Source organism: Prunus dulcis, chromosome 7, assembly GCF_902201215.1.
Source record: "Prunus dulcis chromosome 7, ALMONDv2, whole genome shotgun sequence".
NCBI classification, from domain to species: domain Eukaryota; kingdom Viridiplantae; phylum Streptophyta; class Magnoliopsida; order Rosales; family Rosaceae; genus Prunus; species Prunus dulcis.
The window spans coordinates 10,522,726-10,539,379 of NC_047656.1; the positions used below are offsets into that span (position 1 = coordinate 10,522,726).

The window sequence follows — 16,654 nt, forward strand, 5'->3', positions numbered from 1 at the left end:
AACGCATGCAGCTTGTACAACTCTTCACTTCTCCTCCCACGTTCGCCTTCAAAACCCTAACCCAGACCTCATCTTCAACTTCAAATTAGATTCCTTACTAATTTACATTACCCCCTTCCTTAATTCAAATACTAAAAGACCAAAAAACCCCTCACTTTTAACCCAGTAGGCCCCACCCATGCAACCCTTAATTAACCTATACCTTTCCTCTTTATATACCCTCCTCCTCCTCCTCCTTCAGTGAGTGCTAGATAGTAACCAAGCTCCATAGCGCACCTCTTTCTATTATCTCTCTCCTTCCTTCTTCTTCTTGCCTTCTAATTTCTTTCCCATCTCAAAAAACCAAAAACCAAAAAAACAAAAATGTTTAACCCTTACAGGTCCTCAGCTCAAAGCTCAAGCACCGCCCCAAACCTCCCAATCACCTCAAATACCCCAATTACTCCATCAACGGATTCAATCCCAATTAAGTTCCCCGTGTCACCTGTTCTTGGTGCATGCCTCAGCTTCCATACCGTTCAGTCTGGTGATTCCTGCAAGTACTCATGTACTTCTTGCGACAAGGTCTTCTCCACCACTCAGGCCCTCGGAGGCCACCAGAACGCTCACCGCAAGGAGCGGAATGCGTTGTTTGCTCGCGAGCAGCAGCGCTCTGCCGAAGAAAATGACAGGGACAGAGATGTCGTTTTGTCTCCAGACCCTGTAAGATGGGCATACCCAGCTGGTTATTATTACGTTGATGCTGAAATCACGACCACCACCACAACCTCCGCCGTCAATACCAACAAGAAGATGTGTGAATATAAGTTCTTCCATTTCATGGGAATGGCGGGGGATTGTAATCCAAAACAGGCTGGGTTCGGGTTTGGATCGTCATCCAGCGGCGGTCATGGTGGTGCTTCTGGGTCTGGAACCAAGCGGCCTCCTGAAGGCGATGGTGATGGGGCTGACCAGAAGAAGAAGGCTAAGTACTATGAGGAGGATGATGATTTGAAGGTAGTGATGCCTAGTATGAACCTGAGCTTGGCAACAAGATGTGGTGGTGATGATCTGATTGATGAGATTGAGGGTTCTGATTCTGATTTAGAGTGGGAGGATGGGGAGTACATCTACTTTAATCAAGGTGGTGGTGCAAGTACTTCCAAGACTGAAGAGCTGGACTTAAGTCTCAAACTCTAATAAGTCAATATTAGACTAGTGTTTGTCTCTCTCTTTCCTCACATGATAAATATGTATCCATCTATGCTTTACTTCATCTAGATAATCTATTTTTTTTTTCAAAAAAAATAAAAGGATAAGGGAGCTGGTATCGGCACTCCAAAATTGATTTTCTTGACCTCAGATCTATGTACACACTCTGCTTAATTATAAAGAGTGTAGCAAGGGAGGTTATTTTTGAAGTGTGACTAATAATTCCCTAAAAAGAGTTTAATGTATGTTAGGGCAGGTAGTGAGGGAGAGAGAAGAGTAGTAGCTTTAGCTTTGTTTGTTGTCGCCAGTGATGCTTACCGATGATGTATTAGGAGAGTTGATCTCATGGAGTATATGTTAAAGTAGCCTTCTTCTTGTTTGTAACTGCTGTTTTCATGTTATTGATGTGCGTGTGCTGTTTTCATTTTATGTAAGTTCATTAATAGGCAGGCTGGATGCAGTTCTTCTTACTGGCAATCAATTAGCAACGGTAGCTAGAAGAGTCTTGGACTTTTCTTTTTCTTTTTCTTTTTGTTAACTCCGCCGAGCAACCGAGCAAAAGAGATGCATGGCATTGGCAACCCTTTCTGTGCTGGCTGTCTATTATTTTGCCAAGTCAGAGTTTCTCGTTTGGTCTATTAGATCTAAGTGGAATGTTCTTCTCTCCTTGTTCAGAAAAATGGTTTTCATTTCAAGATTAATTAACCACATTTCATTCTTCCAAACAGTGCTTCTGGGGTTCTACTCTGGCTGTGGTTCCTGAAATTTCATCTCTTGATGTTATTTGAAGCCTTCATTTTTTCGTTTTTCACTTTTTTTTAATGGTTATCAGTAAGGCTTCCCTCTCGTCTCGAGCCTTTGATTAAAAAAAATGTGTTAAGTTTATGTACATTTTTGTCACAGAAGATTTATATTTCTATAGTTTATAACAGTATATAGACAATCTTTTTTTTTGTCGCAAGTTTTTCTTAGGCAGGCTCAAGAAGTTCCTCAATCCCTAAATGCACATACATAAAGCTCTCACAGGACCAAATCTGTCCAGAATCTCACTGCATTAAAAGTTCAAGTTCTAACTCCTTATGAACCCCCTCTCACTTACACCATTTCCTCCAACCCAACTCTCTCTCTCTCGCTCTCTCTAGCTTTCTCGATCTCGTCTAAATTCCCTTGTTTTCATCGTCCAAAACTATTCACCATGTCAAACAGTGACTCTGAAGACAGCACGGCCAACTCTGGCCCGAAAGATCTCTTCAAATGCTGTCACTGTGACAAGGCTTTCGCCTCCGGTCAGGCCTTGCGTGGTCTCCAAAACGCCCACCGTGTGGTGAGGAATGTCATTGAAGCCCATACCAACAACTTCAAGCACACTGCTGAAGCTGTCCTGTCAGCCGCCGCTGCCGCTGTCGCCGGTGAGGTGCGTCCAGAGGTGAATGCAGGCGGAGCTTATTATCATCAGATATTGTACCCTACTGCAGGCCTAATGGCAGTTGCATGTGGTGATTATTTGATGCCCAACCCAATGGAATGATTAGGGCAGAAGATCATGAACCCAACAAGGCCCCAGAAGGTATTGTTAATGTCACAAGAGATTTTCTAGGTGAATGGAAACATAACAGTACTAATAGTGTTGGGTATGGTGCAGCTGCAGTGTCGGAGAGGTCTTCTGAGAGGACTTTGACGGACCCAATTTTTATGGTTGGCCATGGAGGGTTTGCTCCAGAGGGAGCTAGGGATGATGGTGAGGTGGAGGAGGAGGTGACTTCGGAGAAGACAGAAGAGTTAAGCTTGGAGCTGAAGCTAGGTTTTTGATTCTGAAGAGCTGCTCTGGGGTCTCATTTATGTACAAAGGTGCTTAGAGTATATGGATTAATAATTGTCTGGAAATTATATTAGAGGTCTAAGTTTGAGTTATATATGCAATTATGAATTAATGTTACAAAGGTCTTAATATAAGTTTAAGTACTTAGATTTGTTTAATGTTATGAACTATGCAATGCTCCTAGCATTCAAAAGCTTTGTTTAAATCTTTCTATAGAGAGTTCATGTTGTGTAACTAGCCAAGAAAATGGTAACTAATACCTGCAAGCTACATTTCTCATAGAGCTGAGATATCCAATTTTTTCAAGACCTTTCATATTGAGAGGGATGATAATATACTAAACTCACACACACTACACAGATACTAGGACTCAAACCCAGAACCTTACCTGGAGGATCAATTGCTTCAAACCACTACACTACACTAGTGGGTCCTTTGCAGAGATGAGATATCCATTTAATTACAATATAATTGTCAAATTAACAAATAGGAAATGGCCAACGAAGAAAAAATTGATTGAGTTCTATTTATGATTTCCAGCTTCAAACAGGAGATTAAGAGGAATTGAACCCTTTTTATCAGCTTTACCATTACTATTCTTTTGTCTGTCTAATATGTTATTTAAGAACTTTTGTAACTCAACTTACTTTACTCTCTAGAAAATGTTTGCTAATATGGATTCCATATTTAACATCAAGTAATTATTTTTCTTGCATATATGCTAATCATACTGATTTTCTGCTACGACCGGTCACAAATAGTGTCACACTAGTAACCAAATATGCTATAATTTAGTAACTAAACGTCCGAGGACCTCAATAAATTTATTTACGCTTTTTTTCACCTTTTATAATGACTAATTTTTAAGTCTAATAGTGACCCATTTAACATGGTAGTATTAGTTGCCCATCCAAACGTACCCTAAAATTATTACTCATGTTGCACGATTTTTTTTTAAAATTTAATATTTTTACATCGACAAGAGACTTGTAGCTCAAGTGGTTAAAAAGATTTACCCTTGCACTCGATGTTGTGTTTGGATAGCCCTCTCCTAATATCATATGTATCAAAAAATAATAATAATAATTTTACATCGAAGTAAATAGCTACTTACTAAATGATTATGTTAATAAATACAAATCCACTTGGCCAGAAGAATCAGAAAAAAAAAAAAATTTGATTAAAGAAGTTTTATCCTAAAAAAGGAAAAATAAATAAATAAAAGTTTGGAATTGCAATTGTTGTTTGAAAAAAGAAATTTTCAAATATCATGTCCTTGTATATCATTTGCTGATAGTTTGTGTTCACTCTGCTCATCTGGAGCAGAAGTCGAAGCAGATTTAGGCTTTGAATCTGATAGTAGCCCAATCAGGTCTTTTATTTTTCTTTTATTTTTTTCCACCCATTAATTTCAAAGTCATGACCAAGGTCTAAAATATCGGAAATATCGGTAGTTCAAAAATATGGAAATTTCGATGGAAATATCGGGATATTATCGATATCGATAAAAATTGAATAAAAACCACGAAATTGTAAGAAAAACTTGGAAATTTTCATTGAAACTTTGGAGAATGTTTATTTAGTCAATTATCTATGAGTTTATCACAAAAAATTAGAAGGAAATGCATTGCATGATGGATTTAACTAATTTAAGTTGATTATACAGCAAGCGGGCAAACACTATGAGTGTAAAAAATATGTAATAATTAATGAAAAAAGATTAAATACACCGTAATCATTTATATATAATGATTTACTATAATATTTTACACTTTATACATTGCATGGTAAGATACATGAGTGACTTAGTACCACATAGAGTTCCTACGAGGTTTAAAATTTTCACTATCTTCATCATCTCTATGTGTAGAATAAGTGTATTGTGAAGAGTAGTCATCAAATGATAAATCCCCAAAATAGTTTTGCATGTAATTGTCAACATACCACCCATATAAATATAAATATTTTAGCATATTATCACAAAAACATAAGTGATATGGTGTTTAAGGTGTTGGAGGAGTAAAATGGGAGGGGTTCATATCCCCTTTGTGCTTTTTTTTCTCCCCTTTTTTCCCTTTTTTTTTAAAAAAACTTTTTTTTTTCCTTCACATCGATATTTTCGTTATTTTAGCGATATTACACCGATATTTTGACAAAATATTGCTGAAATGTGAGCGAAATTATCGACATCGATATTTTCCGATATTATAGTCGATATTGTCGATATTTATACGATATGTACATGGATATGTTCCGAAATATCCGTGATTCGAAAAAACCGAAATATCCTCGATATTTCCTCGATATTATCGATATTTCAGACTATGGTCATGACAACAAGCAAAAACCACTGGTTGTTTGAGAAAAGAGAGAGAGAGAGAGAGAGAGAGAGAGAGAGAGAGAGATTGTCTGTTAGGTCTAAAGTGTCAATTTTTCTCTTCTTTCTGTGCAGGCGGTGGCCCCAAAGAATCTGGGTGAACTAATTTCAATATGATTTAATTTCTTTCTTTTGCTTTTTTTTATTTTTAAATCTAGATATTGGAAATAATTTCTTGTTTATAAGTGACCATAGATAATGGGCGATTTTCTTTCTTAACTTAAGATTTTTGTTTTATTTCCTAACTTAAAATTTTAGTTTAGTGAAAATAATTATAAACTATTTAATACATAAAATCAGAGTGTAAACTTTTACAGACGTTCGAGTGTTTGGGCTTGAAGTCCCATCATCCAACCACCCATGATTCCCATTCTCGGGTCATGGATCAGTTTTCTAGCCCACTCATGGACAGTTTTCTGGTCCAACAGTAGCCGTGAGCAGCAACCTACTGTCCTCTCTTCTATAAAAACCAAAAAACAACACATTTCAGATGAACACAATCCAGTACAAGAATTTTAATACAGCTTGACAATATTATAAAAAGGCACTTTTCTCTTTTTAGTGGCCACATGTTAAACTAATATTACCTGGGGAAAAATAGAGAACCCGAATCGTGTATTTGGAGAAAATACATTTGAATCAGCACTGTGAAAAACGAAAAAGATCCCTAATTTGTTACAAACAAACAGTAACAAAAAGCCCTAATTTTGTATTATACACAAACAAGAAACCCTTGACATACAAAACAAAACACATATTTTTACGCCTCTCTCACTCTCCCTCAAACCAATCTTATTGAAAGCTCATTATTGTTGGATCATCTTCAATCCCCCTCACCATCCTCCAAAACCATCAGATCGTCGAGTCTCTTTTGTTGATTCCGAAGAATCAGTTTCAGTTCCTTGGGATTTTTTTAACTTGGCCACAAGAACCCACATGTTGGCAAGTTCATTTTCTAAGTAGGCTTCCCTTTGTTTGGATTCCTCAACCCTTCTTTGAAGCTCAGCCTCTCTTTTATCCTTCTCCATAAGAGCAGCCTCGTATGAATGCTCTCTCTCCTTACTCACTGCCAGTTCTCTCTTCATTTCTGAGACAAACGCACCTTGGTCCTGTTTGGCGTGACTCTCTCTCCGACCATTTCGGCCTGTGCTACTACTTCGACGCTGAGTGGGAGAGTTCTTAGATGCGGCCACCTCAGCAGTTAGTTTCTCGTTATGGTTCATGAGTTTGGCAACTTCTTCTGATAATGCCTTGAGCTCAACAGCAGCAGCTGAGGCTAGACCTTTGGCATACGAACTCTCCTCCACCAGTTTCTGGTTCCGAACTTCTAAATGTTCTTTTGACTTGGTCAGTTCAGCCACCTTCTGCTGCAGTTCTTCAACCTAAGTGAGGGTAAAAAAGAAAAAGGAAAAGATAAAAAGGAGTAATTTAATAGAGATGTAGCTTGACAGTGTTGAAACTGATATATTAAAAAATAAAATGAAACAAATTGGAAGAATAACAAGCTCATGAAATTGATCACTGGTACTTTCCATGGGAATCCAGATCTTTTCGATGAAAAGATCTTATCATAATTTAGTGCACTGCCAAATAAACTCTTAAAACAGAATGTTCCATAGAAATAATCATTTTTTCTTCTAAACATAGAGAGTTTCTGCATGCATCAACAGAATCAGTTACGCCAAGACTAACTGGTAACTGCAACCTATTTTGCAGCACCCAAGTCTTCCGTTTGTTTGGGGCAGTACAAAACTCAAATTTTCCAACTAAATAAACACTCAGAGACCACGAGAGAAGGAAAACCTGCTTCTGTAGAAGGAAAATTTCATTTGTGTCATTCACCACTGCATGTTCTTTCTCTGTGCAAAGTTCCTCATGCAATTTTTTTGAATCAGTTTGAGAACTGACTATTGGGCTCAAATTTCTAGACTCTAGTGCCTCAGAGAGCTGCTGCTTCAATGAGGCAACTGTTTCCTGCAACCCTTTGCATTCACAGACCTGGTAACAACGTAATATGATGTCATGTGAGGCTCTGAACTCTGAAATCTTATTGAAAGATGAAATTAACAAAAAAATTTATTAAACTGGTTCCCGTACCTTTTGTTCCAGCTGCTCTTGGATTATACGATTATCAGCAGCTTTAACCTGGCACGAAAGTAATGATACAACAGTCAACAGAATAGACTGGGATTATAGTAGGACAACCCTCAGTAGAGCCCTAGGAAAACTTCATTTTCATTTTTCCATATCTTTGATAGTGTAGTTGTAATTTGAATAATATCCAAAGTCTTGTAAACTGGAAACTGAAGTAACACTAATAAAGATATACCCAGAGAGGGTCATGCAAGTGGTATTTACAATGGGTTTTTTGGACATCCCACGGAACGCAAATGCTTCTACAGTGTGTCAATTGATCACGCGAGTCTCTTGCCCGCGACATTAATTATCAAACAAAAATAATGTACAACTATAATCAACACAAAAGTATAGATATGATTGCAATGGACTGAATCCAATTATATGCCGGGGGGTCAACTTGATGCTCCATATGATTTATTTTAGTGTTATTTATTTACTGTGCTATATTTTCTTGGATCAAGATGTAGTAAGTTATTATCACCTCAAGTTCGAAGGACTTCTCATTCAATTGTGCCATCACTTCAGCAAAAGACTGCAGCATAAACCACAAACAACATCAGTTTGACCTTAAAGACAGATTTTTTATGTTTCAAGAAAAAAAAGGTACAAGCTGACCCAACAATACGGAAGTCCAAACTTACTTGGGATATTTCCAGTTGATCCAGTTTGTTGGGTGAAACAATGAAGGACTCCGCAATTTTCTTTTCCAGCAAAGCTATTTGTCCATTCTTCGCCTTGATTTCATCTTTTAACTTTCGCATCTCCATCTTCATTACAGAACAACCGTAAAATTGAAGGTCCCAGGAATATTAACAGCATTTGGAGACAAAGATGGAGGATATAAGAGAATTACATTAATTCCATCCTTGTGGGGGTTTTTTGCTGCCTCCTCAGACAACCGCTTCAGAGCACTTGAATGGAGTGCTACCTCACCAGACAAGATTTTTTGCTGCTCCCTTAAAAGATCAATCTGATCAATTGATTTCGTGGTAGTCTGACGGTAGAAATGAATAAATGAGTGAACGAATGAATCATAAAATAGAGAAATAAATTCTATTTGGACCATACTTAGAATATCCCTCACATAATTTCTTAGCCTGTAAGTTTACAAGATTTGATATTTCACATACTGGCTCAAGTACAAGGTAATATTCTTTATACAAAAGATCCACATACCAGAGGTGTCTCTTGTCCCAGGAAATTTTCCTGACCAACTTCTCTATCCTCTCTAGCCTCAGACAAAAGATCAGCAGATGGAGAACTCTCTGTCAGTAGAGAATGTGAAAGTCTGGATTCTGCATGAAAATTACCACTTTCTGCTTGAGGTGTTGACGGTGTACTAGTAGATTTTATTCCACTGGATCTATCGCTGGTGCTTGTCAAGGTCCCCGCACCACTATCACGTTTCTGACCAAGAATTGACAAAAGATGGAAAATAAATCTATAAAGAATACAAAAAGGTCTTGCAATGATAAATATATTGGGCTGTCAGGCACACGCAGCACAAGTTTGATTGTTCAGAGTAACCAGTTCCTTCAGAAAAGCTGAAGGTTCAGACCATACTAAGAAGTCCCTCATAGGATCCCATGCCATTTTAGTGGATCAACATGGGGTACTGGCTTTAAGGGAAAAAGAAAAGAAGGAATATATACTTGGAAATTACAAGAATGAAAGGGATTTTCTTAAAAATTTATTTATTTAAGGGAAATAACCCCAAGAAATTACAAGATCAACCTTCTAAAGCATGTATGTTAAGGTATAAGTACATTGGCATCAAGAATATAATACATATGTGTGTAAATATATATTATATACAACAAAGGAACAGAATAAAACTCAGACCCCCTCTAAGAGATGAAATATTTCTACCAACCAAATGGCACATACCCGTAGCTTTAACCAGTTTAACAGTCCATGCTTCCGAGTCTTCTTCTCCCCCTTCAGTGTATCTTCAGTAGTTTCAGTACTCCCCTCAAGAGGAGGAACAAACAAGTCAATGCTTTCATCATCTAAAATCAAGTCCCGCCTTTTGTATGGTAGGTATGCAAGCTGTAATTTTACACAAGTAGTTACACTCATGTCAAACAGAATGAGGAATAGGAAAAGAAAAAAGTCAACAAAAAAACAAGCAACTAAATAAGCAAACAAAAAAAACAAAAACTAGTCTATTCATCTAGCAGAGGGAAATCTTAGGAAAATTCAATCCGACCTCCTCTTCACCAAAGGAATGTCTTCTTCTATGACCAGGTCGATGAGGAAACCTTGATGATTGTGTTGCTTTTGTCGAGACCAAAATCAACTTTGTCAGCCTTTGGATTCTTCCCAATAAAGCACCTTTGGCTTCTTCTTCTTGTTCCAGTCTTGATTGCAGTTTGAATTTACCATCTTCTAACTTCACACATTACATCACAGCAAAAGAAGCAGTTCAAGTCACGCAACATTGACTATTCAGAAATATATAATGCATCAATACTGAGAACTGTGCATTAATTGAATGACAAAACGTCTGTTGGTAATACCAGAGGACTGAACCCCATCTTTATCAAGGATGGGGCCCAAGATGGCTTTACGATTGATCCATAACAATAATTTAAGTGGATTTTAGAAGATACAAAATAAACAAATAAATCTCAAAACTAGTTATACATTCACACTTAATTTATAGGGTTGTGCCAACTGAGATAACAGCAATATTATTGTCTTTTTTCCTGTAGGTGTCTAAACCAATTTTAATCATGTTTTAGCATTTCATTCAAGTTTGATTTCTATGAAAGCGACGGAGTTTAAGAATCAGAATATCACAAAAGTTGCAGACCCAGAAATAACCCTGAGACCAACCCAGAAGAGGAATTTGAATGCACCTTTTGTTTAAGGAGCAGAATATCATCTTCCCCAGCATCTTTTAGTTGAGGAATTGTAACGATACCCCTCTTCAACTGTTCTAACTCTTCCTTCAAACTACGTATCTCATTTTGATATTTCTTAATAAGTGACTTCTCATCAATAATCTGCAGGTACATAAAATTATGTGAGGTGAGAAACAAATGAAAATACTAATACAAATGAAAATACTAACAGTTTAAAGAAAATAGATAAGACAAGCATACCTTGTTTTGTGCTGCTTGAATTTCAATGTGTTTTGCTCGGTGTGCAAATTTCAACGTATTATGCGTCTCTTCTGAACTGCTTGATGAAGGAGTAACATTGCAGATGAGCTGTAATAGTAGACAACATAAGTAATCAATTACAAAACTTTCTTCGCAATCAATATTGGTTCTGCCACAAAGATGTATTGAAATAATAACCTTCATGCAGATAAATGGAATAGAGGTGGAACCATAAAGACAGGGGAAGCCTTACAGATACACGGCCATGACCACTTAGCGAAGATTGAAGAAGTCTGGTTAATTTAGAATCCCTGTATGGTATATGAGTAGCCCTCGCATCTGTCAACTTTGATATAACCTACGTCAACAGAAGTTAAAATATTCTGAAATGAGCATATCATATAAGATAAACAATTACTGGGGAAAGGACAATCTAATACAATATTTCAAACTTCTTGGCTTAAAACAACGGTTGAGGCCCCACAGTTCCTAGAGTTAGCAGACTTTTATTTATATAGGATCCTTCTTTTCGCCTGACACCAGTAGTTTCAGCTTTCGAGCTCTCAGAACCTGCCAGATCGATGAGGTTCTGCACATATAAGTTAGATATGAAAGATCCATGAGAAAATCGTAAATATTGAATATATAAAAAGCTGAATAATTCACAATTGTAACCAAGAAATATAGCAAACCAGTCGTTTGTAACTAAGAAAGATAACAAACAAGTAATTGAAGTCAGTCCTTAGTGTTGAATACTTACCAATTGTGACAGACTTACAGCTTCGCCTTCACTATTTTCCCCACATGGGCTACTCTCTATTGTCTGTTAACAAAGTAGTCATACAAACATATTAAGTCATGTGCAGGTTTGTCCGTGTCAAGAAAACAATAGAAGAGAAATTAAAGGTAAGATACCATAAAAAGATATTGAAATGATTAGCGAAAACAGAAATAGAATTACAAAAAACAATCAAGATTACAATATGCTATATTAAGATAAGGGAAACACACCAGTGTAAATATCGTGTGGCTCCGGCTACTGAGTAAATTGAAATTTGTCGATCCAACATGCCTGTGCTCTGTTGGCAACAATTAAAATTCCATCACAAAGTGAAACAAGATTCGTGAAAGGAATACGAGAAGTTAAAATTGACAAGAACCAATAGCATCTGGTCAACTACACAAATAAACAAGATTTTGGATAATAAGAAACTCCCATAATCACAAAATATCATTAATGTTCTTTTACCTTCTCCAGCTGCTATAAGTGAAAGGGCGTGAGCTGGGGATAGTACAACTTCTTCCTTTGTTCCTTCAACAAAGGTGCCCTACACCCATCAATTAAGCAATTAACAAGACATTCTTAACAGTTTGGAAATGCCAGCTTCGACAAAGTAACTAACCACATAATCATAAGCAAATATTCTGATTGTAACAGACTCCATACAAAAGTTAATGAAAAGATTTTGTGTGGCGTCTTCAGTCACGCAGGAATTTTCAAAAACTCTAAGAACCAGGTACCTGCCTTAGACTGCAGGTAATAGGAATGTATCTTGGACCATGAATCAGTGATCGTATTTCTACACCATATATTGTCTACACTTCAAATCATTGCCTAAAGCTCAAGAGGAAGAGATTTCATCTCTATCTTACCATGGATATTAAATGCATCATGAAGTGTAAAGGCATAAGATTAATGATGTGATAGAAGCATTTGAAACAATGGCAGTAACCATTGTTATTGGCATAACAGTAATTTATGAAGATGATCGTAAGATCACAAAATGAGTAAAGCACCTGGGCATCCTCTCTAATTCGTAAATTCTGTCCTGCTGGATTCAACAAGTCATTAACAACCTGAAATGAAAGAAACCATAAAGGGTAATAAAGTAAATTTAAAGGTACAAGCATCACTAAAGCTAGTATAAAGTTAAACAGTGCAAACAGAAAACTTGAAATCAAGACCAATCTCCAAATAGCAACAACCAATAAGAGATTCATAAGTATGCTATAGAGAAAATAGGAGTGTAAAAAGTCTTACCTCATTATAAATCTCCAAGTATGACACGCGAAGAAGAAACTCTCGATTTGGAGTCTGGAGAATAGACAGATATCATAATATGTAGTTTCTCTACTAAAAAAAAAACTATAGATGTTACGTTACATTAAGAAGTTAGTATTGCATATAAAGTACCTCCTGGATGATGCTAAAAGCATCCTTCACAGCCAGTGGTATAATTCCAGGCGACCTCTGATCACCCTGAAATTTGTAGGAGAAGGCATATTGATAATCATAACGGATCCAAGCGCATTAATACCCAATCTCACTACAAAGCACAATGTATGTTACTTCTATGAGAAACTATGAAGAAATAGAGGTGCCCAATGAATGCATATTAACCAGTTATACTCTATATAAGAATATGATGAGAATCTCACATGCATAGTGTGAGTCTTCCCGCTGCTGGTCACCCCATATGCAAAAATTGTACCTGGCATGGAAGGAAATCATAAGCCATTTATATAAGCACTACATTATGTCATATCTACAACTTAGATATATCTGAATACCAAAGAAAGAGTATAACTCCCTCAAATTTTAGTGCAAACTGCTAATAAATTCGCTTGAGCAACAAGTTGCCGAACCCATTCAAACTACCAGTGCCCAAGTTACCCTTGGCAGGCAGAGGTTTTTACTCTTGACAGTCAAAGCATTGGGTGCCTAGGAAACAAAACAGATGGCAGAACCAGGATGGCTTGTTCAGCCAAATAGATTCTCTAGTCATATTCACATAGCTTAACAAAGAGAAGATCCCAAAGTTTTCTAGATGGTTAACGAAACTGTGTAGACCAAGATTGCGAAGGGATTGATCATCTTATGGTTCCTAGAGTTCAGCCAGAATTAGTGGTCCCAGCTTTTCCTTATGCAACAGACCGTTAGGTCCCAAGATTCTATTATCATCATTCACTACACACCAATTACAACTATACTTCAGCCAGTGAGCAATAACAATGCACTCTCCAACCTATAGCATTGTTCAAAAAGGTCCAGCAACCTAGTCAAAAAGAATTTAGGAGGGAAGCTCAAAGTCCTTGGAATGTTATTGAAATGAGTGGCTGAGGTAAGAATTCATCATATGACATTAATTAACATGGAGAACGAGTGCCCCAATTGATTTACACTTTTTCATGGCTTCATGCATGCAAGGGTTATATCACTTCTTGCAATGTAATCAAGCCATGCTTGGTGAAAATAGAAAGGGAAAAAGTAAACGCAAAGGCCAAATGGACTTATAACTGGCACTCCTATAAGATAATTCATCAAACTTATATCTAAAAAGTAGGTGCTGTAATCAATTTGATAATGTAAAGGAAACAAAAGCAAACGGAAAATGTGTTCAACCTACAGTTGATCCAGCAAGAAAGGAACGACTCTTAAAATACAGTCTATACAAATGTATACAAGAGAGCTTTACTGTCTTTTTTTAGTAACCCAATTACTATCCAATCTGTCCCCAAATTATTAGAAATATAACTGTCAAGAGCTATATGAATCAGGTTGTGAATGGACCACACAATAATATCAGATCTCGAAAAGTCAAACTTCCAGTGTAATTCGTGAAGCTGAATCCAAATAGGTGGGGTACAATTTTTGGTTTCAATAAGTTGAAAATTAATTGTGCATTGGCCATCTTTTATCACTGGAAAAAAGCAATGCTGATCAAACTACACTTCAGATAAATTTCAGGACATGAAATCAAGCTGCAAACAATGCAGAAATTTAAGTTCATCAAACCAAGAAGTCAAAGCTATTTACCATTGACACCTTCCATAGCACCACTAATAACATGCTGAGCAGCAACATCATAGACATGGCGTGTTGTGGTGGTAGGGCCAAACACCCTATCTAGAAGCATAGAATAAAGAAACCATGAGACAAAATACAAGGCTCAACCAAAAATTAACTTATGCGAGTTTTACGTTCAACGCATTGGATAAAATATTTCCCTAACAAGATATGGAAATATAACATTTTTTCTTATGGGAAATCATAAACTTCTACTAAATTAAGGGTAAAACTATTCTGCATTGACTTCTGATGTGCTATGGCCTTTATCATATAGAGTTATTCTCTGGCAAGGACCTGTTTCTTATATATGGATGACTAAGATGCAAAGTGAGTAAGATCTCAATTCATCTCAGTCATCCATATCTAGTGTAATGGATAAAAACCAAGTCATTATTTATGTGCAAATTCATTAGACCTCAAGATCATTAAGCTTTGATTTACTATTTTCTTCCTCTACACAAGCTCAATAAATAAAGCAGAATGCAAGACTATTTGTTTAATGGAAAATAGATAAATACCGTATGCATAAGCTATTGATGGATTATGCTCATTCCGCACAATAGTGTCTCCATCTGCATACCATGCAATTTCTTCTCCTTGGCGAATTTCCCTCGGGCTACACCAGACATAGACAAGAACCAACAGCTGACTTATTAAGTACTCACGGAACTTTGTAAGTGAAATATAATTCATACTAGTGAAATGAACCTGAGTGGACGAAAGCGGACCGTCACTGTGACATTTTCTTTTGATCTGTCCACATCTTGCGGTACACTTTCTGAGTACAAGTACTGTGGCTTACTTCGAGCTGAAGAAGATGCAGGAGAGCTCTGACCTTCAATAGATGTTTCCAAATATTGTTTTGAAGACGATGTAGTCGAAGATGCAGGAGAATTAGCAGCTCTTGAACCGAATTTTTTTGACCTTGGTCCATGTTTTGATGCCATTACCACTCGAAGTCAATCCTTCAATACATCGACTACAAATTCTACTTCAGCATCAATCTGCACCAGAAGTAAGTTCAAAATCAACCAAATTGAAGTAACAAGTTCAATTTTTGAGTACCTCCACTAAGCACTAAGCATACTCTAGCACTGTTTTTGGTTGCCAAGAAAACTGTAGGGAAAATGATTGTGGCATGGAGGGTGTAGTAGTTCGAATTGTTGAGAGCAAAACAACGGAATACTAAAAAACCAACTATATCCAACTACTCCTGGGATTAGTTAAGTTTACCTCATCTCGCCGTTTTTTTTGCTAATACATAAATGTAGCAAAAATTAAAATGTCAAAAATCATAATTCTCTGTTACCCTACTTTCCTCATTTTCTCAGCAACCAGACAACGAGTAAGGCAATGAGAAAATGCAGAAAATTAGGTAAAGGAAGAGAACAAGTCCCCATTAAATTGCAGAAAATTACATCTTCTTAATCCATTGTTACGTTGCTAAGAAAAAAGCAAAGAGATTAAGTACAAATACAACTAACCCAAATTCCAGCTTCCAAATTCCAAAGCACAGAAAAACTAAACAGAGCAGCAGAGGCTTTACCTGCAAACGCAATCAGAGGAGCATTGCATGCACCAAATGGAGAAAAGTGGGGAGAAAGCGAGCTTTATATCACAGAGATCTTCTCAGAAGTCGGAAAGGGACGGATCTGAGAGACGCTTGCTCTGTGCGAGTGAGTGAGGGACCAAGAGAGAGAGATATCTGAGCTATTTTTTCTCTATATTTTGTAAAAAATAAAATGGAGCCTTTCTTGCTTGCCTTGGAAGCGATGCCTTTGATCAAAGGCAATCAGCATTTCTCAATCCAACTTTTTTGCAGAGAGAGTAAGCGAGACTCATACATACATAAACGGCATATACATCACCTATAGTCATAGAGAGAGAGAGAGTGAAGGAAGAAAGGAAAAGAAAAAGGAAAGAAAGTGGTTAGAGAGAGAGAGAGAGTGAATTTGGTACAGTAGCTGTAGCTTAGTTAAGGCTGGCTGTAATGGTGGTGGGGCTATGTTTTTTTCTTTTTTTCATTATTTATTTATTTATTTGAGGAGGCAGAGAGAGACTCAGAGAGTCAAGAGGTCACAGGAGTCGTGTGCGATGAGGGGGTGGGGCCCAAGGGGAAAATTAGGCGAAGACGAGAAAACGACGTCGTATGTCGGATGTCAAGACCTGTG

General features: G+C 37.1%; 2 protein-coding genes across 3 annotated transcripts; one reads left to right on the forward strand and one right to left on the reverse strand.

The window, feature by feature from the left end:
• Window positions 1-2,386: 2,386 nt before the first annotated feature.
• Window positions 2,387-3,000, forward strand: LOC117635355. The gene is made up of 2 exons (XM_034369686.1): window positions 2,387-2,687; window positions 2,834-3,000. Exons 1-2 carry the CDS (start codon window positions 2,387-2,389, stop codon window positions 2,998-3,000), a joined length of 468 nt encoding a protein of 155 aa, XP_034225577.1.
• Window positions 3,001-5,912: 2,912 nt separating this feature from the next.
• On the reverse strand, window positions 5,913-16,483 carry LOC117634150 (kinesin-like protein KIN-7K, chloroplastic). Of its 2 annotated transcripts, XM_034368088.1 has the most exons (24): window positions 16,030-16,483; window positions 15,192-15,487; window positions 15,002-15,099; window positions 14,451-14,540; window positions 13,073-13,125; window positions 12,828-12,893; window positions 12,675-12,728; window positions 12,431-12,490; window positions 11,883-11,961; window positions 11,645-11,712; window positions 11,394-11,456; window positions 11,118-11,222; window positions 10,887-10,991; window positions 10,634-10,741; window positions 10,388-10,534; window positions 9,736-9,918; window positions 9,414-9,575; window positions 8,703-8,933; window positions 8,380-8,520; window positions 8,168-8,293; window positions 8,008-8,058; window positions 7,485-7,532; window positions 7,191-7,385; window positions 5,913-6,769 (listed from the first exon to the last, which is right to left on the reverse strand). In XM_034368088.1, exons 2-24 carry the CDS (start codon window positions 15,428-15,430, stop codon window positions 6,221-6,223), a joined length of 3,021 nt encoding a protein of 1,006 aa, XP_034223979.1. In that variant the 5' UTR covers window positions 15,431-15,487; window positions 16,030-16,483; the 3' UTR covers window positions 5,913-6,220. The 2 variants fall into 2 exon arrangements, with proteins under 2 accessions (XP_034223979.1, XP_034223980.1); XM_034368089.1 differs by lacking the exons at window positions 15,192-15,487; window positions 16,030-16,483 and having other exon boundaries at window positions 14,451-14,536; window positions 15,002-15,072.
• Window positions 16,484-16,654: the final 171 nt, after the last annotated feature.

Coding starts and splice junctions, on each gene's coding strand:
- LOC117635355 (XM_034369686.1), top strand. CDS start 2,387: ATGTCAAACAGTGACTCTGAAGACAGCACGGCCAACTCTGGCCCGAAA. Junction 2,688..2,833: donor CCTAATGGCAGTTGCATGTG/GTGATTATTTGA, acceptor GGTATGGTGCAG/CTGCAGTGTCGGAGAGGTCT.
- LOC117634150 (XM_034368088.1), bottom strand. CDS start 15,430: ATGGCATCAAAACATGGACCAAGGTCAAAAAAATTCGGTTCAAGAGCT. Junction 11,962..12,430: donor GAATTAGAGAGGATGCCCAG/GTGCTTTACTCA, acceptor TGATGGGTGTAG/GGCACCTTTGTTGAAGGAAC. Junction 7,533..8,007: donor AGAAGTCCTTCGAACTTGAG/GTGATAATAACT, acceptor CTTTCGTGCCAG/GTTAAAGCTGCTGATAATCG.